Source organism: Amphiprion ocellaris, chromosome 16 (genome assembly GCF_022539595.1).
Source record: "Amphiprion ocellaris isolate individual 3 ecotype Okinawa chromosome 16, ASM2253959v1, whole genome shotgun sequence".
Classification (NCBI taxonomy): Eukaryota; Metazoa; Chordata; class Actinopteri; family Pomacentridae; genus Amphiprion; species Amphiprion ocellaris.
The window spans coordinates 1,150,141-1,176,958 of record NC_072781.1 but is presented as its reverse complement, the minus strand read 5'-3'; the positions used below and the strand labels follow the sequence as shown (position 1 = coordinate 1,176,958).

The following is a 26,818-nucleotide window of genomic DNA, read 5'->3' as shown; positions in this document are numbered from 1 at the left end:
CGATAAACTTATCACAGACTGAAACTAGGTAGATGCTCGGACTGGGCTCATGCTGGAAGACCTCAGGTGAACAGAAACCACGGAGAACTTGAGACGGCAGGTAGGTATGAAGTGGACGCCAAGGAACGACTGTGATGAATCAACCCCGAGTGAGGAAGACGGCGAAGAATCCAGGTGAGACCAGGCAGGAGCAGGTAGATCCAAAACTATGACGAAGGAAAACAAACAATGTCACTACAGGTACAAGAAATGGACAACTAGAAACTATAGAGTGCGAATAAACCAGTACAGGCTGTATCACGATCTGGCACCGAGAGGTGAGTAGCGTCTGCTTAAATGCTGAGAGAGTGAGGTCTGATTGGCAGCGTTTCCACCTGCTCCTGAAGCGGCTGATGAGGGTGATGTGAGACACCTGGTGCAGCAATTACTCCCAGGAACACCTAAAAAGGAAAAGGAGGAGAGAGAGGGAGAGAGAGCACTATCTAGCTCTGGCAGCTGCCAGCCTGACATGCACTTCATGCTGTGTGCACTTATCTTCTCATTCTGCACCCAGATTCTTATTTTCTCTTCACTGTTTCCTCCCGTCTCTTCCTCCTGTCGATCTTTCCTCGTCTGCTTCACCTTTCTCCTGCATCTTCTCCACATAATTGCCTTGTTTGCTCTCCGCTCGATGGGATAATTAATATCTGGGAAAAAAAGAGAGATGGGGGATTTCTATGTGCAGCCAATCAACGCAGCCTCCTGAATCTCGTTGGTTTGTTTGCTGTGAATATTTTCCTTTCGGAACTGAGAGCTCATCAGAAAGACACAAACATATCATTCATGTTGGAACTACTCACAGAGAGTCTTTCATCCGGTGATGCAGCTCATCATGCCCACAAACAGCAGAGATGACTCAAGTTTTGGTAAATTAACACGATCGAGTCCAACCAACAGAATAACTATGAAATGAATAAAGAGAAGTGGAAGATTCAGGCATGAAAATGTGTGTTTGTGTGTCTCACATACTGACAGCAACAGCGTTTTGTTTTGTTTTTTATTCAGCCCTCTTATATTCATATTATATTGAATTCAGCCATTTTAAAGCTGAAGAATTTTTTCCTTCCACTGCTTTTAAATAATTAGTTTTATTATGAAGTCTGGTCAAAACTGCCTGTGTTTTTTTAACCCTCGTGTCGTTCTGCGGGTCAAAATTGACCCATTTTAAAGTTTGAAAATATGGGAAAAAAATATATTTTCACAGTGAAACTTCTGATGTCCGCATTTTCAACATTTTTGGGAAATTTTTGAACATTTTTTGGTGGAAAAAAAGAAATGTTAAAAATGTTTCTTAAAAATATTCACAAAAAAGTCAACAAAAATCCAGCAAATTTCACTGGCTTTTGATCATTGGTTGATTTTTATGTGAATTTTCTTAAAGAAAATATTAGAAGTTTTACTGATATATATATTTGTCATCACTTTAGATATTTTTAGGATTTTTTTGGAAGATTTTTAATCATTTTTTGAAAAATATATACAAGAATTGTCTTGCCAAATTTGGGGGATTTTTAAAAATAAAACTTTTAAGGTAAACTTTTAAGGAATTATTGGAATTTTCTTCCTGAAGGTTTTGCAAATTTCAGGAATTTGGGATTTTTTTTTATTTTTATTTTTTTATGTTTTTGGCTGAAGATTTGGATTTTTTTTCCAACAAAGAAACAATATTTTTTGGTGCCTGTAAATGAGGACAACAGGAGGGTTAAATGTGCCTACACTTTTATTCACCTAATTAATTTTTTAAATTCTTTTCGAGTAATTAATTCAAATTTATTTTTTGATTTTGTATTTTATCTTTTTTATCTTTTATTTTTTGTTTTTATTTATTTTTTCCTCTGTCTGTTTGCTTGAATAACGTCTGTGTAAGATAAGGTGCTATATACATACATTTGCTTTCCGTTTTTACTACATTATGTACACTTTTTATCTTTTTATTTTCATGTTGTAGAACTTTTCACTAACAGTTTTTTTTTAAATTCTATAATGTAAGTTTATTATTTTTAAATATATTTTAAACATTACTACTACTATTACTACCAATAATAATAATAATAATAATAATAATAATAATAATAATAATAATAATAATAATAATAATAATAATAATAATAATGATGATGATAATGTACGGTACAATAAATCCTGTTTCAATGGAAAACTATCACGGTATATTTCTATTTTTCATCAGGCATGCTTCAGACGCCTTGTTGTCCTCGGAAGGACCCTTATTCCAGCATGGCGGCGTCCATGGCAGTGTGCAGTGTCCTCCGCATCTCCGTCGGAGGTGACTTTATTTCTTAATTCTCTGTTTTTATCTTCCACGGCTTTATTTTAAAGCTTCCTTGTTTTCATGGGAGTGTGTTTGTTGCGTGTCTGTTGTTTAAATGTGGCTAAATGTTCGGTTCTGTGTGTCGATCTGACGCGTCTGTAAAATAACCTTAACTCCAATATAGTCACAAAAACGCATTACGAGCTGCTCAGAATAATATTTAGCTACTTAAATGTCGTAATTTCCCAACAATATTTATGAAAGTCGCTGCTTTGTGTTTCTTTTAGAGGTCGAGGCTTCATCACGTTAGTGCTGCTGTCTGATAAGATAAGATAAGATAAGATAAAGTTCTTTATTTCTCCCCACTCCAGGGGAAATTTACATTGTTACAGCAGCTTTATTTACAATATATACAAGGGTGAAAAATTTTTTTAACAGAAAAAATAAAAATAAAAATAAAGTTTAAAAGTGCAGAGATGTGCAGTGCAAGAATGTCAGTGCAAATTTTATGGTTTGGGGTGGTAATGATATAGTCCAGTTTATGTTAACATCAGCCAGTGATGCTGATGTTGTAAAGTCTTATAGCAGATGGGATGAAGGACCTGCGATAGCGCTCTTTCTTGCAGGGTGGATGTCTCAGTCTGCTGCTGAAGGAGCTGCTTAAAGACCCCACAGTGTCATGCAGTGGGTGAGAGGGATTGTCCATGATGGATGTGAGCTTTGACAACATCCTCCTCTCACCCACCTCCTCTATGGAGTCCAGGGAACAGTCCAGGACAGAATAAGAGCTGAGTTATAGAAATGTTACGATTAATACTGAAGTCCAGCTTGCTGCAAATAAAAACAGTCTCCTTAACCCTCAGACAACTTATATACCCCAACTGCTATACCCCTGGGCTCCATGCGGACCCCAGGGGTATATAAGTTGTCATATTGTTTTATCTGTAAGTTGGATTTTTCAGTCCATTCAGGTAGTTGTCACCCACATAGTTGCCATCACATAAACCAAAGCTTATCTGATTCCAATCTGGTTTGTGGTGTTTATTATAGAAAAATCATTTGGGGCTCATGGGGGCCCCAGCAGGACTGTGTATCTTTTATTTATCTATGTTTGTGTCGTGTTGCTCTTGTTTCATTCAGGAGTTCTTACACTAATACTGTAAGCAACACACACCTGTAATCATCAATAGTAATTTCATTGTTTCTTTCATGTTGAAAGAAACAGTGAAATATGAAACAGATGAAGGACTACTGGGGTCCAGATGGGCTCTAAGTGTACGGATGAAGTAGGTTTTGCCACGTGTACTGATGAAGGTTAAATACTATATAAAGGAAAGCAATTTATTATTTTAAATTTTCACTCGGATTTCATGAGTGAGTGGTGTCCTGTAGAACCTTTATGCCAGATTTTGAAATTTTTGATAAATGAAAGAGAAGAATATTACACAGAACAGCAACAGAAGAATGTCAACATCCATTTTGTTGACATTTTTCCACTGTTTTCCTCCAGCTGTTGCTGCTCTCCGTCCCTCCAAGTTCATGTACTTCATCTCCTCTTGTATGATATTATCAGTGATAAAGAGTTTGGGGTAGTAACTCAAATATTACTATTTCTTTAAAAGTATAAAAGGTAACTTAAAAATGTAAATGGAATGGTATCAAAAACATGATTTTTGAAGAATAGCTGGAAAATGAGATAAAAAAAAGCTTTTCATTACAAAGATTTTTAAGAAAACGACCTCACCGGGTCATTTTACACCTATTTATGCATCTAAGGGTTAAAATAATGTTTTTTTTTCCCAACCAAACTCCATTTTGCTTCAATTTAAGGTTACCTTGGTTATAAGTGAATCAAGCCACATGATTTATTACAGAACAATGGTGGCATTAAGAGGCCTGCCTGTTCAAGTCTATAGCCCTAATAGTTTTATAAATAGCTCTTTTCTGTTTAGATAAAAATGTATTTTTTTTTTTCAAACAGAATGTGAGGCTGGAAGAGGTGTAGTGAGTGGGATGATCTTATTTTGCCTAGAGCACAGCATCTCACATTTTATATCTGTTTTATTCTGTGTAAACTGAAAAATCTACACATTTCTGCTCTGGGCTAAGACCCCAGTGTTTTAAGGTCTGAACACTTCTGCAGAACACCAACTTTTCTCAGGCTTGACTGGTGTATGAATGACTGGAAAGTTGTAGGAAGTTGTGAGAGAAACCTTGGTGGCTGATTTTATTCTTTATTTTACCAGGTAGGATCAGTTGAGAACAATTCTCATTTACAATGATGACCTGGCAAGAGGCCCCAGCAGGAAGAAAGATAACAAATAAACAATACATATACAACAAAGGACGCACAAATGTTTAAATAGAGAATAAAAACAGCCTAAATTACTGCTACAGTTCAGTGAAAACAGTCAGCGGTCAGCTAGGGTCGGCAGCAGCTTCTGCTTAAACATGGAAAGTGATGGAAGAGATGATATTTTGAGAGATTTTTTGAGGGAATTCCAATCGATTGCTGCAGCGAAGTGAAAGGAATTCTGTGCTGATTCTCCTTGACTTCTCTATTTTCACAGCCTGATGTTGGCTGTAACGTTTGCACAGTTGTGTCTTCGTATGGTTTCATGCACTTAATGCAGTTTTGATACATCTGTCTTTCTTTATTTTAACATCTGCCTCTCTGTTTCAGGAGCAGCACCGCTTCGTACTGTCTGGGGAGCCGTTCAGGTGTCTCACTTTACAACTCGAGCCTCAGCTGCTTCCCTCCAAAGACATCCTCCACCTCCACTCTTCCCTCCAACAGCATGGCAGCAAACCAGGCATGGCAGCTTCTTCAACAAGTGTAAGTTTAAGGAAATATTATTTTCCTTTCCCTCACTGCAGCCCAAAGTGAACAACTATCCTTTAACCATAATCTTTGTTTTACACAATCACAAGCCACAAACATGATGCAGGTGCTTTCTTGGTTGGTTTATTTATCGTTTATTTGATGGAGTTGGTATTGATTTTAAAAAAGACTTTTTGTTGTGAACGAATGTTACAAAGACAGTCTTGTGACACTGATTCTTTAGTCAGTAAGAATTTTTCTGCTTAAATACAGATTAAAGAATGAGAAGAAAAGAAAAACATTTCTTGTACAATCTTTTAATACAGTTGACATGAGCAAAAATACCTCAACTTTACATTTCAACCGAATCATAAAATAAAAAACAGCGGGCTAGAGGTGCCAATTACAACAACAAAACGTAAAACATATTAACAAATTGTAAAACTCAACACAGCAAAAGGAAAACACAATATTCCTAAAAGTGGAGCAACAAAATGCAAACATTTCACATTAATAAAATACAGAAATAGAACAACAAAATAGAAAAACAATTAAATAACAAACAAAAAAACACATTTTACAAAACACAACTGCAAAGCAAAAGACCTAACATTAAAAAGATAAATATTTTAAAATGTGTTTTCTGAAGTGCTGCTGTGTTTGTACTTTTGTTATGTTTTTTATATGTTGTCATGTTTTGGGAAATATTCTTATTTGTGTGGGTTTTCTGTTTTGCTGCATTTTGTGAAATGTGGCAGAAGAAGCGGATGTGTTGGGGTTTGACTGATTCATGGTTCTGATTAAAATGCTGCTTTAAATAGTAGAAATTAATGGGAGCAGATTCCAGCAGCCCAGTTTTCAAATACTCTGGAGAGCTTTTTGACAGCAGCAGATCAACGCCTCCTGGTTTGAAATGACACATTAAATCATCGCATACTTGTTCAGGTGTCCACATACTTCTGGTCATGTAGTGTTTTTTCCTTCAGGAAGTTCAGGTGGACGTCAGCAGAGCTTGTTTGGACGACATGTCAGACTGATGACAGCGTCGTAAATATGAGGCTGTCAAAACATCTCTCTTTTTATCTCTTATTCCAGTCGCAGTCATTTACAGCCGCTGCCTTTGCATTTCTCACATAATTAAATGTTTTGTGCTTGTCAACGCGTCTCACTCACAGTTTGCTTCGTGATCACAGGAAAACACACAATCAAACACCAGCAACCTGCCACACTACACTGACTCTCTTTGTCATGAATCCTCTTTAAATATTTACTCTCGGGAGAGATTTGGTGCTTATTTTACTTTTATTGTGCAGCATTCTCACACATTTTCTGATGAGTTTTAATCTGCGGAAGGACTGAAGGTGTTAAACTGGACTTTTTTTTATTATAAATCCTCCTCAGGTGCAGCTGTATGACTTTATTGTGTTTTAATTACACTCCCAAGGCGCTCCCATTTGTCACTGGTTGGACGTCTTTATTTGTGGCTCTCACAGGCCTCGGGGTCCGTTCATCATAACGCTGCATTAGTGGGACCCCTGAATTGTGAAATTAGCGTTAAATAATTTTGCAACTAAACAGTTTGCAGACTTTGAGAAAAGTAAACTCACTATTTGAAGGTGAAACAGGATTCTTCTCATGTTCTATTGGCAAAACAAGATGAATTTTATCCAAATTTGAAAGCAAATTTCCATTGTCATGGCTGCTGCTCAAGTTGATTAAAGTAACTTTTAGATGCAACTACTAATTATTGCAGATTATTTTCATCTTCACATCTTCCTGTAATAGTAAATTTATTTTAATGTAAGACTAAGAAAAGTGCCAAATTGTCACATCTGAAAATCTGGGGTAGTCAAATGTTTTGTATTTTTTATTCAAACATGATTCTTCAGTTGTGAATATAGTTGATGATTCTTATTTTCTGTTTCTTGCTGCAGCGCTACTGTTATCAGACTAATGAGCTGTGATTTACTGACCTAGATCTCTACTTCGGTTTGTAAAATGGCCGTTCTGGGAAGCTAGTTTCTGCGTTTACTTACCGTCAAACTCCAAATGAAACATTTCAAATGATTCCTGTAATATAATTTTTAGAATTTTTTGGAAAGCTGCGTGGGGTTGGTGTTTTGTGTGATTCTTTTTTTCCCCACAAAGTTCGTCAAGCCAAAACATCATAAGAGCCACAATAACTGGAATGTGCCAGGTTAAAAAAATAAACTGGAATTATCCTAAATGGAAGCTAAAAGCAAGATAAAGTTAAACACATCTCCTTAATCTGGACTGATGGTACAGTTTGACTTCATAAATCTTTTTATATTGCAGGTTTACTTTGCTGCTGCAGATTCAGAAATACTCCAGTGATCCCAGGAGGGAAATTTCTTATGTTGCAGTTGCTCCCATTCAAGTCTTAAAAATTAAAACATAAGATAAACATGAGTAGAAAGATATGTCCTAAAAATATAAACACAGGTAGAAAAGTAGAGGCACAAAATGTACAAATGTGCATAAAATAAAAGTTAAGTCTCTAGACTGAACTTTATCCATTTTGTGTTCAGCAATTAGTCAGTTCCTGTTTGCTTTCTGTTTTTAGAGCTGCAACAAACCATATTAATATGACAGGTCCATAGGGCTGTTTTATTCATGTTTCTTTATTTCTGTGTGTGTTCACAGTGACAGCAGAGGAATTGTGGAAAGGTGTGTTGGCCGAGTCCGGTGCCGGAGCCCGAAAAGGTCGAGGGAAACGAACCAAACGTAAACTCAAGAGAGACCTGAACCGAGGACAGGTCATCGGAGAAGGTGAGACATCGTCTGTGTGGAATTCAGAAACTCCTACAAAATTCTGTGTGCCTTTTTCTGTTCGTTCCAAATGTGAAAATTTCTCCTCCTCTCAGAGTTTGATGCTAACAAGCCGAGGAAAGACACGACTCGCTGGAATATTCACTGCTTTGTGTTGATTAATTTTTCATGCCACTCTGCTCGGAGGAGGAGGAGAATTACCCTTCATTCGCTCTGTCCGTCCTCTCTTTGGGTTGTTGTAATCACTTTTAAGAGGTCTTGACTCTGCTCTCGGTGTGTCTTGTCAGCCTTCCTCTTTGCTTTTCCCTTTAAATAAATGTCACTCGTTCACCTCATTCGTCTGCGTTGGTGGGAAAGTCTTTAATCTTTGAAGAACAGCTTTAAAATGCCTGTAATGTATTTGTTAGAGTTCCGCAAATCAACCATGCAGCTCAATTCAAGTAATTAATAGGAGGCTGTTTGTGCACAAACCACTTCCAGCTCTGCCCATTTTCAATCACGGTGTTTAAGATGAACACTTTAGCTGTTAGCAAAAACCCATGGATTACTGATAGAATGTCTACATGTTTATTTATGAGCTTCCTCGGTTCATTTCTTATTGTTTCATTTCAAGGGGAAGCACATTTTTTGTTAATCACAACTCTCAGCATCAGGAATATGTAAAAATAAAACAGTTCAGTGTGTTTTTTCTCCTCTCCTTTCTCTTGTCTGTTCCTATAATTGAGGTTTTCTTCTTTTTTTTTTCGTCTCACAGGTCGTGGTGGTTTTCTGTGGCCCGGTCTGAACAGTCCCGTGGTGAAGGACGGTACTGTGCAGAATATGAGTCGAAGAGGTGACGCTGAGCAGCAGGAGATCCGAGCTGAACAAGGTACACACCGACAAACACACTGAGCATTCATCTGGACTTGCACGACAACAAAATGAGCATAAATTATGCAACTAGTGGCGCTATATTGCTGCAGTGGCGGCAGAAAACTGCACGACTGCTCAGATATCACAGCTGTCAGTCAATCTTCAGCAAAGCCAAGGAGGAATTATCACACCACAAAAGAAACTGTCTTTTCATGAGCCACCAGGAAGAAAGCAGCAGGAGAAATGAGGTCTTAATTTTGAGAAACAGAGCCGCCACTGGTGTGAGACCGAAGCTGCCAATTTGTCTCCACTGTGAGCCCCTCTGTTAGCAGTAATTGCTCAGATAACGTGGCAATGACTAATAGCACCTTTGAGGTTTATCACGTCGCGCTCCTCCAAGTCGTCAGCTGTAAAAGTTTTGCCGGTTGTTTCTCTCTGCAGTGCGTAGGAGGGATGAGTGGGAGATGAAGATGAAGACGAAGGTGAAGAGGGAGAGAGGCTGGACGGGAAACTCCTGGGGAGGCGTCAGTCTGGGGTCCCCCGACCCTGGACCCAACGGAGGTAAAGCAAACACTCACAGGATGCAGAAAACCTTTTAAACAGGTGACCCAAATGTCGAATGCAGTCTTTTCAAAGATTTCTCACTAGAAACAAGTGAAAAGATCTTTAACCCTCGTGTCGTCCTGTGGGTCAGACTGATCCGTTTTAAAGTTTGAAAATGTGGGGAAAAATATTTTCACAGTGAGACTTCTGATGTCCACATTTTCAGCATTTTGGGGAAATTTTTGAACATTTTTTTGGTGGGAAAAAAGAAATGTTAAAATTTTTACTCATTTAAAAAAAAAAATAAATTTACAAGAATTTTCTTGCCAAATTTGGGGGATTTTTTAAAAATGAAACTTTTAAGGGAAACTTTTAAGGAATTATTGGAATTTTCTTCCTGAAAGTTTTGCAAATTTTCAGAAATTTTAGGAATTTTTTGCTGAAGTTTTGGATTTTTTACCGACAAAGAAACAATATTTTTTTGGGTGCCCATTCAAAACACAAGCAACCAGGGCTGACCTTCACAGATGCAGAGATATAAATCTGTGTTTGGTGTGGCCTGGAAAAGCAACAATGAGTGTAGATGATGACACAGCAGGCCTCAGAGGGACGGTTCACTCACAGACCTCCACACTGAGTGGCATGGAAAGACGTAATGATGAGTGTAGAGCTGGAAAAAGACGAGACAGATGAGGCAGTGGAGGAGTGATGTGGATGTGCTGCTGTGTGAGGGAGTGACAGGTCGGTGTGGAGGCCCATTAGGACTGATGAAGACGAGGATTCGACCGAAGCCTCAAGTGGGACACTTTCCTAATTTAGAAAGACATCTCTTTCTCTCTTCTGTTTTTGCTTTCTCTACTCCCTCCCTGTTCACACTTTGTCCTCCTTCCCTTCAGATCCTTTTTCTTTAATCACCCTCTCTGTGTCTTTTATACTAACAACTCTTTATCTTCCACTTCCTTGTCCATTTATGTTGTCAGTCTTTCTCTTCTTCCTTCTCTTAACCCATTTTTCTCTCCTTCATTCCTTTTCCACTTCATCTCCTCTGTTTCTCTGTCCTTGGCCACGCTGTCTGTCTTCTTGTCTGTTCTTGGAAAACAAGATAAAGAAGCTTAAATGACCGTATTATTTGGACACCATACTGTAAAGAAACACAGAGCTCCAGGTTCATCACATCCACAATGAAACATCTAATTACCGACTGGATGGAAAGTTGAGCGTGAACAGTAACTTCAGCCTCACGACTTTTCTTCTAAATCCATGATCTAAATTTTCCCTTTTTTTCACCAGATACCTGCAAAATTATTGTAATTACAAATGCACTTTTCTTTCCACCTAATTGCAGAGAACAATAAGCATCTCCTGTAGAGGAATTAACATTATTATGCCTGCAGACATAAAGAAAACAATCATTTTTAAAATGTGCACTCTGACTGGACAAAATAAGAAAACTACTTAAAAACATGCAATTTTTATTTTTATGTAATATTTTACAGCGACATGGCATGCTGTGTCTGGTTAGCCTAAACAAGCTAACATTAGCCTTTGTGAAGAATGTGTGCAGAACTGAGAAGTTCTAAAACAAAAAGAATAATATTTCAGTGCTGTAGGCATTTTAATATCAAGTTAATTGAAACTTTTTCACCATGAATTGTGTATATAACCCAGATCCCCATGCACTCTTGTTGTGTTATAAATTGAGTCTACTTTATGCAAATGAGCTGCAGGGAGACGCACCGGATCGCAGCTCCAAACACACTGCAACCGGAGCAGCCTGCAGCGTGGTACATCTCACAGAGACAATGAGCAGGGTGCGATCTAGTGGACACGTACCTAGACAGCAACATACAGCCTACAGACGAGGACACGTTATGGAACTCAATTTTTCTGACGCAGTTCATTAGTCTGTGGTGGTCATTCAGTGGGTGTAAATGACAAATGACGTGATCTTAACACTATTTAACCCCAACCACAGGTCTCTGTCTGAAGTCATACTAATATGATGGAGAACTTATCTCAGTATTTCCCGCCTTGTTGCTGTCAGTTTATTAATCCGTTACATGCCCTTTTTTTTTTGCTAGTGAGAGTGTAGGGTCTCTCACACATTTAAATTACTGTGTTCATGTTTCCTGTTGTTACATGTCAGTGTCTCTGCATCGTCTTGTTCCTGTTTTTCTGCTTCTTAAAAGTCCTCCGGCTTCACAACACGCTGCCCTTCAGGGACAGTACAGAGCTGCTGCAGTGTAATTGTTGTTGGTTTCAGTGGAGACTTTTAGTGTAGACATATAAAATGTCACGTTTCAGTGGAAGTGAAAAGAAGTTTTCCCCGCTCATGCATTGCCGGCGCTGCCTCCTGTACCAGCGGGGGTTACATGAGGACTCTGAGCTGAAGGTTGGATTTAATATTTTATTGTAAACAACCTCTGAAGCTCACGGTGGCGCGACTCCTGCCTAATCAGCTCTTCATTACAAACCCAAAAGACCAGTGCCGGCTAATTCCAGCTGATTCACCGATGGAGCTGCTGGCCTCCCGTTCCCAGTCTCATTACCTGTTTAAACCTCGGTCTTTGCTGGAACTGAGCTGAGCTTGTTTACTTCAAACTGCTGACTGATGAGGCGCTGTAGTTACTCCTTGCTCCGTCTCCTTGTGCTTCTTCTCTTTCATTTCCTCTTGATATTTCCTCTCTTGTCCCGAACGCTAACAAGCTCCCTCACACCATGAAATACACTCCTGCACTGCCTCCTCCATGCTTGAACGCCTCCCTTCACACACACCTCTGCCGGTTGTGTTTGCTCACACATAAACACAGTCGGGGCCCAGTGAGTGTGATGTACACAGAGCTGTAAGTAGGGCTGCTCGTCTCTGATCAGGTTTGCGTTCTTACAGATGGTGGGCTGATGTCCCAGGTGAGAGATGTGGATGAGTGTGTTTCTGCGTCTTCTCCTTTGAGCCTTGCAGCCGGCTCTCCTTTGTTTGCTGTTAATTGGTTAGAAGTGAACAGGCTGCTGCTGGGACGGTAGCATCCTTCAGAGGTCACTGACAACGGAAAGTGCAGGCTCGTTACGCTGCTACAAGGGCTTCTGGGTATTTGTTACGCTAGCAGGAGCCTAGTTTAATCTGTTTACAGTGTGTGTGTGTGTGTGTGTGTGTGTGTGTGCCTCCATGTATTTGTATGTTTAAGCCTTTTTATCTGAACTTTGTTCTTCTCTAATCCACAGAAACCTATGAGGACTTTGATTGTCGTGTCATTGAGGTAAGCGTCCCTTTTCTCCATATTTAGAGTGTCTGATCAAATTTAAATGCACAGATAGCAATTAAAAAGTTCTGAGACTGAAACATGCAGCTGTCATGAATCAGGAGACTGTGTGCCTCCGCAATAACAACAACAGAACCTGTGCTAGAGAGGGTTTTCTCCATGGGCTGTAAACTAAAGCTAAGAGTAAACACACCTTTCTGTGTGAGGCAGCAGTCCAGGATGAGCCAGTTTTTATGTAGAGAATCATCACGAAAGGGTCTGCAGCTTCCATAAAGTGAAGAAATGGCCATTTTCACACTGCGAGAGCCCGAAGTTTCCATGAGTAGAGGTGATCCATCGGGTCAGAAGTGCACTTGATGCATGCACGCTGTTTTATTCAACATTTATGTAGGTGTTCATTCAGGTTCAGACAAGTCGAGGCAGAGTTCTGTTGGAACTTTGTAAGGTGTCTGGTGGAGAATCGTCCTGAACTGTGGCACCATGGCGTGTGTTTGCTCCACTGAGCTGGAATCTGGTCACAGCCTGGTGATTCTAGTCAGGTTTTTTGGTGACAACAACACAATTGTTGCTCCCAACCTGATGTGACTCCCTGTTACGTCTCCCTTCTCCCCAAAATGGAATTCAAGTTGATGGGTCGCTTTTTTGTCACAGATTTGAAGATTTAGTTGGTGAGACTTGACATGTTTACATGACAGGACTTCCAAGTAGTGTTCCAAACACTGCAGAAGGGCTGGGAGTGCTCACTGCACAAAGACTCTGCTTTAACAGCGGTGGTGGTCAAATTTAAATCTATTATGGTTTTCAATTTTTATAGGCTCACTCTCTGAATGTTTTGATGTCACGTCGTACACGCATTCATGAATGTTAGTCAACAGTGACACTGAAAACAGCTCAAATATTTAAAAAAGCCTTGAATCTTTAATTAAACAATATCATGCTTTGCACAAACATGATAAAGTGTCAGAATACGCCAGCTAGCCGGACCATCCTGCTTCGTGTTTCCCAACCTGCAGGTCAGCTTGCGGTTCTTAAAGCCTCTCTAGTGAATCTCTCATCACATGGGTCCACTCCATCGTCTTGGACTGCTGCTGGTGATATTAGTCCTTGTTCTGCTCTCTGTATGATGTGAACTTCTAGGAGAACTCAGGCTGACTGGAGCTGCAGAGCAGAGAAAAGGCTTTATAAACTCCACCATCGCCAGCTGCAGCCTGTGGAGTTGGAGTCTTTTCCTGGGACTTTAAACTCTCTGGAGAAGCAGCTGCATGCGACTCATTCAGCCTCTACTGTACTGAGAGTAAAAAAAATGTTCGGGGAAGTCTAGGAAACTCTTTTGTGCCTCCTCTGACTCCATCTGACTGTACAGAATAATGCTGCAGAAAGCCTTGGAGTGAAGAAACTGTTTCCAAGAATCTCCAAATAGTTGAAGATCCAGTGTGGCGTGTACACATGGGTGGTGTTAGGGGAAGTTTAGATGAGTAAGGATAGCTGTCCTGAGGCACTGACTTTCAGCCTCACTGCTTTAGCGCTCCCCGAGGCCAAACAGTGTGTTTTCTAGAAAGTCAAGCTGGTGTTTGATGCAAATAAATCACGAGTCCTGAAGCGGTGTGTATGAAAGAGAGAGACGAGAAGCTTTGAATGGACAGTTCATTGAGATTCTCTGTCTGTCATGTTGCATCTTACCTTCATTCAGTTAGCACTAATGGACCAGAGCCGCAAGGTCACACACACATTATCTTATGAGGAGATGGGTGCATAAAAGCTGTAACCTGTACATTATTCCTGCACATTAGAGGTCTAGTTTTCATTTATTTCCAGTTTATCTGAGCCTCATACAGATAGGGAACGTGTATGTGTGTCTCCTTTCTTTCTTTTTTGTTGTCTAAATCTGCCAGCTTGTACAGCATGTGTGTATTTATATGGCGCACACACACACACACACACACACACACACACACACACACACACACACACACACACACACACACACACACACACACACACACACACACACACACACACACACACACACACACACACACACACACACACACTTTTAGATGGCATGTGTGTGTCACATTGATAGTCTTCCCCAGCACTCCTGCCTGCATAAATAAAAGTGGTGTCACAGACATTAGACTTCCCCCTGGAAACCGGCGGATGCATTTATGGTGCCATCGCTTTCTGTGTGTGTGTGTGTGTGTGTGTGTGTGTGTGTGTGTGTGTGTGTGTGTGTGTGTGTGTGTGTGTGTGTGTGTGTGTGTGTGTGTGTGTGTGTGTGTGTGTGTGTGTGTGTGTGTGTGTGTGTGAGTGTGAGAGAGAGAGAGAGAGAGAGAGAGTGTGTATGTGTGTACACCACTATAAATTCAGGCCTAATGAAATGAAAGAGGCTTACTGGAATAAAAGGCTTGTCTCCCAAGGACGATGATGCTGGCATGCCATTAGTGAGCACATCCAGCGGGAGGAGGAGGAGGAGGATGGGGGGAGGAGGAAGAGTGGAAGAGAAAGGGGAGTGAGGGGCAGGAAAAGTTGTGAAAGTGAGTTAGGAAGGCAGAAGGTGAGAAGAAAGTAGAGAGAAGACTGTAAACATGAAGGCAAGACTCATAAAGTCCTCCTCCTGTGTGCTGCTGACAGTAACATTAGTGCTGTTATTAGAATATTTAATACAAAAAGGGTTCATATGTGAAATTACCTCCAGAAATTTGCAGCTATTAATACTCTCATAAACTCTTTTTTTCCATCAAAAGTCATAATACTCTGTGCATTCTATGTGATTTTATAATATGATTGCCGATAAGATAATTAGCTTTGAGACTGGTCGCAAAACTAAACTTCCTTCAATGCTTTATTTTGAGGAATAAAAGCATGTTTTTACATTTTTATTGCCTTAAATAAAATAATTTACATTTCCTATAGGCACACTCCACCACAGAAAAACTTATCAAGCAGCTTTTCTGTTTAGTTTTCCTTTAAGTATCTTTAAAAATCATCTCATTTCTCACCGAAAGACAACTTCTTCCTTAAATCTATATGATGTTTACACTGACAGAAAATATTCACATCTTTCTCTGACTTTTTTGCAGAAGAGGCCCATTTTCTCTGACTTCACATGCGGGCTTTTTGGATTGGATTTGTTTATTATTTTATATAAATGTCACCAATATTCAGTCTGATGTATTTGGTGTCTGCACCTGAATTTTGTGGTTAAAAGATAAGATGCAATCAGCCTTTGTTACTCCCACAGTGGGGAAATTTGTATTGATGCAGCAACAAAGAGGAGAGTGCAAACATTTAAGGAATATGAGCACAAAAATTAAAAACAAGTCAAATAAAGTGCTCGTTCTAGAAATAACCGTATTGCACATATCAGTGGTGTTGCAGAAAAACTGATATGAGTATTAATATTGCACAGATTTGTCCGTAAGTGGAAAAAACAAGATTCTGCACTTGGTTTTTAAATGTAATAAATATTCATAACTCACAGGTGATTATTAATGGTGTGTGTGTGTGTGTGTGTGTGCGTGCGTGCGTGCGTGCGTGTGTGTGTGCGTGCATGGAGTTAGTTTGTAATGAACAGGTAAACTGATGGGACACAGTTTCAGAGGTTAAATCATTACCGTGATGATGAACCCAACCTGACGTTTGTTGGCAGCTGGGCAGTTTTCAGCATTCGATCCTTCAGACAGGTTACCACAAACATAATGAGAATCAACATATGCGCAACAGCATCACTCATATCGACTGACTTTAACGCTTACTCCTCAGTTTAGGACGTCCACATTACCACACAAACTTATGCTATCTCTTTTCCACCGAGGCGGATCGAGAGCTGGATCCAAACTGGTGCTAAATCTCAAATGAGTGTTTCAGAGAAACAGTTCTTGGAAGGAAAACTGGAAGAGCCATGATTATCATGAACAACAAGACCAACTAAGGCTTTAAAATAAAAAAAAAAAAAAAACCTGAGCTTCAGTGTAGGCGTTAAATTGAGGCCTAGAAAGCTGATTAGTTGTCTCATATTCCCTTCTGTTCGATTGTTTCAGTATCACCAGCTGATGTTTGTACATGTTTATAAATGCTGATTGGAGATATTTAAACCTCAACGGCAGGTAAAATGAGACAAACTGTCTCCTTCACTGCAAAAGCTTCAAATCTTACCAAGTCTATTTGTCTTATTTTTAGACAAAATGTCTCATCCCACTCAATTTATGATAAATTCACTTAACAAGTGACATTTGAACAGATTTGGTGTTTTGTAAATTTCACCAGTGAGGGATCAATAAAGTTTAACTTAGCTGAGAACTTAACTTTGTTTAACTTAGCTTATCTTAGCTTAGCGTATGTCTTTAGTTATGTGACTTGGGGATCATGTCGCTTTTTTTATTTCATGAGGAAATTTCAGCTGTCAAACAGTGAGTTCATACAGTTTCCATCACTAGATTGTTGCAGTTTTTGATTGACATGTAACAAAACTTTGAAATTTTTACTACAAATAATAAGATGAAGCACTGATAATTATGGTAGATAATATAAAAGAAACGCGTGAAAAATAAGAGGAGCAGGCAGCACAGTTGTGTAGTCATATGTACATGAAATATTAACCCTTTCAGTCCTGCATATTCTTACATTTTTACATGCTGTGGTACAATTTTTTGGAGTATTTTTATTTGCTTTACATCAATATAACCCTTATATCCCAAGTTTTAATAATATGTGTTGATTTATGGCTTAAAGATGACAATAAATTGCTTGGAAGTGCAATAAACCTAAAAAATACAAAATACAGAAATAGCATAGCTGTATCCCTCCAATTTGCGAAGAAGTTGCACAACATCTCGTGGTCTCGTTAACAAAGATTTTAATTGCATGCACTTTTTGTGTATTTTTACAAACCCATTACTGCAACAAAAAAGCGCTCTGAGACCTGGTGAATGTGTGAAATGTCAGTCTAACGCCCCAGATTTTATATGGAAAAAGAATAATGGATCTATCTGATCTGGTTTCAAATCTGCCGTCTGTCAAAAATGAATATGCAATCATAGCGCTGCGCTGGGCTCTAGAGGGTTAAAGCTGCACCACGTAATATAACCGGCATCACCGATTCAATTACACACAGTCTTTGTACCTGTTTTCCATAGAATTAAAATGCTTGTATACAGGGGAATGGATTGTTTGTGGTGACAAACCTACAGAGAATTGTCCACCAACTCTGTGGAGCTTTTCAGCCTCTTTTAGCTCCTTGTTTTGGTTTTCCAGCCCACAGCTTTACTGGTCCAGTTTAGTTTCACTGCAACCACCAGCTGCATATAGTGAAATCATATATGTCCCCCAGGAGTAGGGAAAACACAAAATAGGACTAGAAAGAGGCACGATATCCCTGTCTGCTGTATGTGTCATTAAGCAGCTGTCTACCAACCTATTAGACATGACAACTTTCTAAGGTAAAAACATGTCAGTGTTGTGTTTACAGCTTATTGTGCTGCCCCGACAACAGAGAGGACATAATCATTTATGCAGGCATTTGAGGACGTGCAGTGCAGAGAATCATCAAATGAAAAAGCACAACTTAATCCAACACAAAAGCATCACAGAATACAGCCTCACAAATTCCCATCAGGTTGAATAACACGTCTCTGGCAGACTGAGGATGACGGAGAGCTGAAGTAACAGCAAAGAGACAAAGTGATGCTCATGGCCTCCCTCCAGATACAGCAGCCACTTGGACAGGACTCAGTGATTTCATTAACAGAGATGGAGCGTTGTCACTATCAGAACAGGGTTTTCAGCCTTTTTTTTTCTTCCTTTCTCCTCTCTGAAGTCAACAACCTTGAAAGTTTTGTTGAAAGTAAACAGACGGCAGACTGGATGGGAGAAACTTTCAATTGGATTGGATGCGTTTAAACAGCCAAGTGGAGGCGCATAGATGCGGTTTAATATCTGAAGTAAGATTACATGAAAGGAAATAATGCAGTTTTATTAGTAATTTCTTAAATGCCTTCCTTATATTTGTTATACAGGGTGGTAAATGTTCACATCCTCTGTCATTGGCATGTGAAATTGGAATAAATAGAATCCTCCTGCTAGAAAAATGGAAGAAATAAGAATTTTTTAAGTCTTTACTTTCTAATAAATTTTTTTAAAAAAAGAATAAGAGTTTGCAGTCGTGCACCACATAATAACCTTAAGAGTTAATTTAGAGGAGCAGGATGCTTGTTAAAACAGATTTGAGAACAGAGGGTCCATTAACATTGACCCTGGAACACACTGTTCATTAAAACTCATCCGTTTGGTTTGAAGCTCTGTGAAGGAACACAATGTTTATCAAAGTTGATTTTGGACTTTGAGATGATGGTGATTTGTAAATGTATTAGTTGTGCACAAAAATACATATTTTTCTGTTTATAATGAAGGAAATGACTAGAAGTTCTCATTTAGGTACTTAAACTCATTAAAATCCCCCCAAAATAATGAGAAATTCAAAGTAGGTGCATTATTTTGCCTGGTTGACTCACAGAATAACAGAAACATGCATTTCTGAGTCATTTAAGTGACTCATACATGACTCCTTGAGGCGACATGACCATTGTTTTCCTGCTAATAAACCTCGTTTAGACGGCAGCTTGTCGTGTCATTTAAAGCGACTCATACTGGCTCCGATTGTTTTTGAGTTCTGCTCTTTTTTCTAATCATATATGACAACAGCGGGTCAGAAACCTCTGTAAGGTGATGAAAAATATGTTGTAACTGTGAAGGAAAATGCATTTTTAATGTAAGAGTTTATTTCTGAAGTGGACAGATGGGTTGATCTGATAGCAGAGTGATTATAGCACAGACCACATGGAGACAAATGAACCTGGTTTGATTCCCAGCTAAGAACTGTTTGCTGCATTTTATTCTCCTTTCCCCTGTACATACATTTACTATCTTTGTGTAACAAAACAGTGGTAATGCAACAAAAATAACAACAATAATAAACAGCAAACATACTTAGATTTAATTCTCATGTGGAGCTGAAATTTCAGCTTTGAGATCAGAGGTGTTAAACTCATCTTAGTCCAGGTTCCACATTCAGCCCAGTTAGATCTCCAGTGGACCAGTAAAATCACAGCATAATAACCTAGAAATATCCACAAAAAATGGTTTTCCTTCGTTTTAGTGCAAAAAAAAAAGATTCTGAAAATGTTCACATGTAAGGAATTATCTTTTTGCAAAACATCAAGAACAATCTGACATTTATACAGAAAAATAAGTTAAATTTCATCAACATTCAGCCTCAGTTTATCATTTCCACATAACAACTTCCAGATCACAGAGTGTCTACAAAGGAACACAACATTTAGTCATCTGGAACTGAATCATAGAGGATTTTACTTTATGATCAAAACCACAAAAAAGAACAAAAACAAGACAAAATATTACAAAAATGACACAAAATGACCAAAACGAGACACAAAATGACAAAAATGAGACAAAAAATGAGACAGACGACACGAAACAAAACAAAAAATTTGACAAAAAATTAAAAACATGCAAAACAAGACAAACAAATGCTAGAAACAAGACAAAAAGTGACAAAAGCAAGAAACAAAGCAACAGAAAAGTAGACAAACACAAGCAAGACAAAAACAAAACGCCAAACGACACACAAAACAACGAATACAACAAAACAGAAAATGACAAAAATAAGACAAAAAACACAAGCGAGACAGATGATTTAGATGATTTTAAGTTAAGGAACAGACACTTTATTGCTGGTTTCTGCAACACATCATTAATTGATTGTAACTGAGTATATTTACTGAAGTTCTACACTCAAGCACAGATTTGAAGTTTGCTTTTTTCTTCTGCTTCAGCAAGAAATACTTCACATTTTACTTCATATTTATTGGCAAACTTATTACAAACATGGAAATCTTACAGAACATGATGCTTTATTATAAGATTAGAGGTTTTGATAAACATTTAAGTCTTAAAGTTATTGTTTCCAGCTTTTCCTTTAAATTAATCATGCTTTTTTTAAAAAAATTAAAATTAACTTTGATTAACTTGTTTGACTTAACAAGATAGTTAAGATGCATTGTCTTAAAACAAGTCCCTCCATCTGCTGAAATGTCTCTTGTTAAGTGAATTTATCTTAAATCAAGTGGGATGAGATATTTCGACTAAAAGTAAGACAAATAGACTTGGTAAGATTTAGAGTTTTTGCAGTGTGCAGAGTCAAGACATCAGTTTGACGTGTAAGAGCCGCTGTGCAGCGTGGAGTCAGGGAGGTGTTCAGTGTTGGCGGAGGTTGATGCTCTGGTGCTGCCTTCTGCTTCCATGCGGTGAGAAGTCGTCCCCTTCACTGCAGCATATAGACGGATACAGACGGGCGAGACGGCCAGCAACAGATTGAGAAAATAGGAGATGAAGGCAGAAGCGAGAGCGAGCTAGAAACGTCCTCCCACCGCCATGCTGTCGCTCATCCGGCGGAGAGAAAACTCGACCCATCTGCTCCACCCCTACTGCTGCTTCTTCATCTGCGATGACAAACGAGGACCAGAGCTCGACACCGAGGCGAAGCCTAAAAGCCACACTGAAACATGAGAATTAATAACTTGTTGTGTTTTGATTTGCAAAAACGGCAATCGAGATGCCATCTGGCTGCAATATTTACAGAAACGGAGAGTTTTCTACACCTTTTAGCAGAACAAGGGGTTTGTTGTCGCCCCTGTAGCTACAGCATGAGAGCAAAATGTTGTATATTTGACATTTAAGCTATTAAAGCAGCGTGTGTTTGCATGTTTAACCTTCGTGTCGTCCTGTGGGTCAAAATTGACCCATTTTAAAGTTTGAAAACGTCGGGAAAAAACATATATTTTCACTGTGAAACTTCTGATGTTCACATTTTCAACATTTTTGGGAAATCTTTGAACATTTTTTGGTGGAAAAAAAGAAATGTTAAAAATGTTTCTTAAGAACATTCACAAAAAAAAAAAAAATCAACCAAAATCCAGCAAATTTCACTGGATTTTGGTTGATTTTTATGTGAATGTTCTTAAAGAAAATATTAGAAGTTTTACTGATATATATGGAATCACTTTAGATATTTTTAGGATTTTTTGGAAGATTTTTACTCATTTTTGAAAATATTTTCTTGCCAAATTTGGGGGATTTTTTAAAAATAAAACTTTCAAGGGAAACTTTTAAGGAATTACAGGAATTTTCTTACTGAAGGTTTTGCAAATTTTCAGAAATTTGGGGGATTTTTTTGTTGAATTTTTGGATTTTTTTCAGACAAGGAAACAATATTTTTTGGTGCCCGTAAATGAGGACAGCAGGAGGGTTAATGTAGCGAAAGGCAAGAAAATGAGTAAAACCTGTGGAGGTGTGTGGAAGTGTTAGGAAGTCGTCGCTGTCTGTGTGTGTTGTGCGTCCTGCAGGGTTGTGTTTGCAGTGTTTTGGTGTTTGCTGCTACCCTGACCTCAATCCTTCTGCCGTGGCCCCGCAGTCAAATTATAAACCCTTTACTGAAGTGTGTGTTACATAAGTGGGAAGGCTGTGGGCACATCTTGACTTTGAAGTTCCCTCAGCTGAAATCCAACACCACTCTGTCACTTGCTCTGTCTGCCGGGGATGGAGGGGCAGAGGTGAACTGCGCTTTTCTCTTTTATTTTCGCCCAGAAAGGCCGCCGATGGTGAGCAAGTATATGAGCTGCTCATAGGAAGACACAGACGGATGCTTGGATCAAATTCCTTTGTGTCTGTGGTGTTTCAGGTCACGTTTGAAGTCATGGTTTGAACATTTCTTTATGCTTTTTAGCCTCAGAAAAATGAATCTGCATTTTCTACTACATTTCCTATCTAAAAATGAGAAAATTTTCTGTGGCAGTGCCCCATTATGGATGAGTTTTGTCTACTTTTGGACTCACTGGAGGATTAGTTTTGCCTTTTTCTGATCGTTTTGCCTTGAATTGGGGGTTTTCTTGAGTAAAACAAGTGGCAACAAGCTTGAAATTGAAGTCAAAGCACCTTAAGTTGTAGTACCACTAATAACCTCTAGGTGCTTGCTCCAAAAACCTCTGGCTCCAGTAGACTCCTATTCAAAAATCATGAACTTCTATTGAAATGCTAAGGCAGTGCATTTTTTCCACAGGTAATTATGATGTCTTCAGTTAGATCAGAGCTGTCTGATTAATGTGCTGGTGGTTATTTTGAAAATAATCAAGAAATTAAGTAGATGTTAGGCCTCAAAGAAAGTAAGATGGTTGATTTCACTGATGAGCTGTTTGGATGAGGCAGGACAGTCATTTACTGTTGAACTCGAGTCCTGTGCTCATTATTTTGATTCCGTTATGATATAATAACTGTTATTAATGTTAAACAGCACAACTATAGGTAGAAGTAGAGAAAACTAAAACATCTCTTTTGTGCAATATGATAAAGTTCTAGTTCCATAAATCATAAAATAGGAGAAAATAAGTTAGAATAAACCTATAATCCACATCAACAACATTTTTCTAAGTTCCTACGGGTGTTACCAATACCGGTAAATTGTGGCTCTACATGGTACAGATGGTTGACTTTATTTTTTTGATCATAATGTATTCAAATGTGTGTATTGTAGCTTGTTGTGGACGGCTGTGGTAAAGCTAATTAATGCAGCTTTAAAAACAGAAATTGTAGTAACCCTGAATGTTGAAAACAACTGTAAAATTAGAGTTTTTATTAATAGTGTAACAAACAGTCCCAGGACATAAAAGTATTTTCTAATTAGCGCTCTAATTAACTTAATTAACTCGGCTTAATGAACTCATCGGTACTACTGGCTGTTTTATACATCATTGTGACATTTAGCGTCTCTGCTGCCTCTCGGTCTCGTGGTGAATTTACATTTTAGCAGCAGAAACCTCTGTGTGTGTTTGTGTTCATGAGGCTTTTTTTGGGAGTCAGCAGTTTACTCATCTGTTACCAAGACACTACAGACACTTTCAACACTTCATGCTATGACACAGCGTCCCTTTCTCATTGTGTTTACACAGCAGCGTCTATTCCTGTATCTCACACACACACTGTTTACTGCACACTAATAACTGCATCCTCACACACACTTTCTTTTGAAGTGAACTTTTCTTGCCTCCCAGACATTCCTTTCACTGTCTTCTCTTTGCTTTTCCTGTGATTTCTTGTTACACCTTGTTCGTCCTCTTAATCACATTAATCTCTTCTCCTAATATTGTTTCATGTTTCGAGGCAGTAAATCCTCTTTTCTTTCCCTTCTTCTCTTTTGCTTTCCTCCTCTCTCTTCTTCTCCACCTCTTTCCTTAGTTCTTCTCAGCTTTTTTCATCCTCCATCACTCCTCTGGTCATCTCCAACCTCCTCTTTCCTTCTTTTATCCTCCGCTGCTCCTCCCTCATCTCTGCAGTGTGTCCATGCTGCCCCCTGCTGTTTCAGAGTATTTTTGCATTAAAGGAGGAGGATACGATAATGCGTGTGTGTGTGTGTGTGTGTGTGTGTGTGTGTGTGTGTGTGTGTGTGTGTGTGTGTGTGTGTGTGTGTGTGTGTGTGTGTGTGTGTGTGTGTGTGTGTGTGTGTGTGTCTGTGTCTGTGTGTCTGTGTGTCTGTGTGTGTGTGTGTGTGTGTGTCTGTTTACTCAGATCAATGGAAGTCACTTAAATCTGGATGGGCATTCGGGTGTGGATTGACAACGCAGCGAAATGCTTTAACCATCAGTTGTAGTGAAAGAAAGCTGACATTTTAAGAGTGAGGAGATAAATTGGAAAAATATGCTTTGCTGGAATAATACAGTATTCCACAGTGAAATCTTTAATTATGACATTTTCACTCCCTTCAGAATGGTTACTGCTACTACAAACCTGTTTTAATGAATAAGATAAAGACCCCAATGCCGTTTCATTTCCAAATGTTGTCTTTTAAGTGACATGCTGTGAGCGAAACAAGCAGTCTGCATACCAATGACAGCCTTGAAAACATGGATTCAGACTCCCTGTGTTTCATATGTAACAAACCTAAACAACCAATCCTGTCAGCTTGCAGAGTGGAGATTTCTTAATCATTATTTTTCTTCTGAATCAGCTTCCAGTTCAGACATGTATGACTGAATTCCTCCAGTAATAAAGCTTGTTATAGTGCAGAGTAGGCTTACAGTGTTTAAGAAGAGTCATGGGTGAGCTGCTGTGCTCGAGCTGCACTTTATATATCTGCACATTTTAAAGAGGAGGGATCATTTTTAGCCAAACATCTAAATGTGTGACTTTAATACACTGAGATGAGTTTTTTGGGGTTAAATCAACAACCGGAAAAGCATTTTAAGAGCCACAGATACCTGAAATAATAAACAATCTTGTAAATATAAATGGACCTGTTACGTAATATTTAGATCAGTGAAGAAGGGTTTTAATTATACAAATTACCTGATATGTTGGCTTGGTAAAGTAACCTCTGTCTGTAATTAAAAGAGCACGTAATGAATAATATCAGTAATAACGTTACGTCACCATTATCCACCACAGCTTATCTGGAGTTGGGTAGTAGAAGCAGCAAAGTAGCCAAAGTGTCCTGAAATCTGGCCAGTTTCATCAGATCAGAACGGATTTACAGTCCTTCCAGTGTAATAATCTAGCTTTGCCTCCTGGTTTCCTTCTGCTTGGATGCACCCAGAATAAAATGGAGTCTTGGTTTGAAGCTTAAACCACCTCAGCAGCAGTGATGCTGCTCTAATCTCCCTCTTAGTACCTGAGTTCCACAGACCCAACAGAGGAAACTCCTTATCTGCAGTCTGTGGGTCACTACCTACAGTGAGGATTGGGACGTAGGTGAGCTGATAAAATCAGGTCTTTCCACTACGACAGCATCACTGTAGATGCAACATGAACCTTCCTGTTCATCTCTCTCTGTGAACAGGACGTGGAAATTATCAGACTAGAAACTTTCCTTTTCCAGCGAAGCTCTGTTGATCCTGATCTCAGTCTTTCACACTCTGCTGCAGACTGCTTCACTACATGCTGAGCAAAGACAACATCGTCTTTTAGAAGCCCCAGTAGAACATAACAGAGGTTATATTCAGGACATGTAGAGATTAATCTGGTCGGTGTCGTCTGTCAGAGTTCTATCCAGGTTATTACTGTGAATACGTTTAATATGGCTGCTGAATGGGAGCGTCTAGGTATCAGATGGTGTTATTTATCTATTATTGTTGTTTTGTAGGTTAAGAGTGTGTTCAACATGACGGCCAAGGAGGGCAGGAAGAGGTCCATCAGCTGTTTGGTCGCCGTGGGGAACGGAAACGGAGCCGCAGGTTTGAATCTCTCGAAATTAAAAGCAACTTTAACCCTCTAAAAACCCAAATTACACCATTTATCAGAGTGAGAAACTGTTCAAACCGAGAGAATAATCTGGTTTTCATCTTTAATGTGCTGTTTGATTGGGAAACTTAACCAAATCAAAGATTACAATTGTGATATCTCGTTGTCTAGTTTAAATATTCACCAAAAATATATTGTGTGCAGCAACCAGATTCTGTAAAAAACAAAAATGTCTTTAGTGCAACAGTGAAGTCTTTCAGCTCTGCCCAACAATCACACAATAAAATTTCAGGAACTTTTTTGGCTGAGAAGATCAGAGACAAGTATGCAAACAGATCAAAAATATATATAGTAAAATATTTAAAGCATGTAGAGGCATGATTTTAGTTTTCAGTATTGATAGCATGTGTGGGAAGTTGGAAATTGTTGTAGATATTGAATCAGTTTATCAGTTTTTGTAAAATATCAGAGAAATGCAGCTTTCTTTTTTCATGATTTGACATTTGTGAAATTGCTTTTCCAGCCATGACTGTGCTGTTTCCGTAGAACTGTAGGACTTCATATTGCAGTGAGAACTGAACTCTAATAACATGTGACTGGAGCAGAAACCCTCCACAAACATATGGGAGGTCAAAACATGGTTGTTTTATTCTAAAGAATAGACATGGAAAGCCATTTTACTCACGTTTTGAATTCGGTTAACATGCAACAGAGCTGGAAAAGATTTTGAAAGCGTCAGTGTGTTTGTTGCTTTTTTCTAAAATACTTCAGCATCTCTACATTTGTTAGAGTGCAGGAGATGGTTTTGACAGATTTATGCTCTTCAGAAGTGAGCAGGAAAAGCTTCTCTTCTCACTCTTACCTGAGTGTTTCAGAGCTGCTCTATTTAAAACCTTATCCCTGCTCGTTACCTTAAAGGCTCACAGTCACTGCAAGCTTTACAGA

At 38.9% G+C, this 26,818-nt stretch overlaps 1 protein-coding gene across 1 annotated transcript in view; it reads left to right on the top strand.

Moving 5' to 3' along the window:
* The first annotated feature begins 2,230 nt into the window (after nt 1–2,230).
* Nucleotides 2,231–26,818, top strand: part of mrps5 (mitochondrial ribosomal protein S5) — a 33,647-nt gene continuing 9,059 nt past the window's right edge. The window contains exons 1-7 of the mRNA XM_055018666.1: nt 2,231–2,323; nt 4,992–5,144; nt 7,794–7,919; nt 8,674–8,787; nt 9,213–9,332; nt 12,534–12,568; nt 25,776–25,866. Of these exons, the coding sequence (XP_054874641.1) occupies nt 2,275–2,323; nt 4,992–5,144; nt 7,794–7,919; nt 8,674–8,787; nt 9,213–9,332; nt 12,534–12,568; nt 25,776–25,866 (688 nt within the window). The 5' untranslated portion in view covers nt 2,231–2,274. The remainder of the gene's footprint in view (nt 2,324–4,991; nt 5,145–7,793; nt 7,920–8,673; nt 8,788–9,212; nt 9,333–12,533; nt 12,569–25,775; nt 25,867–26,818) is intronic.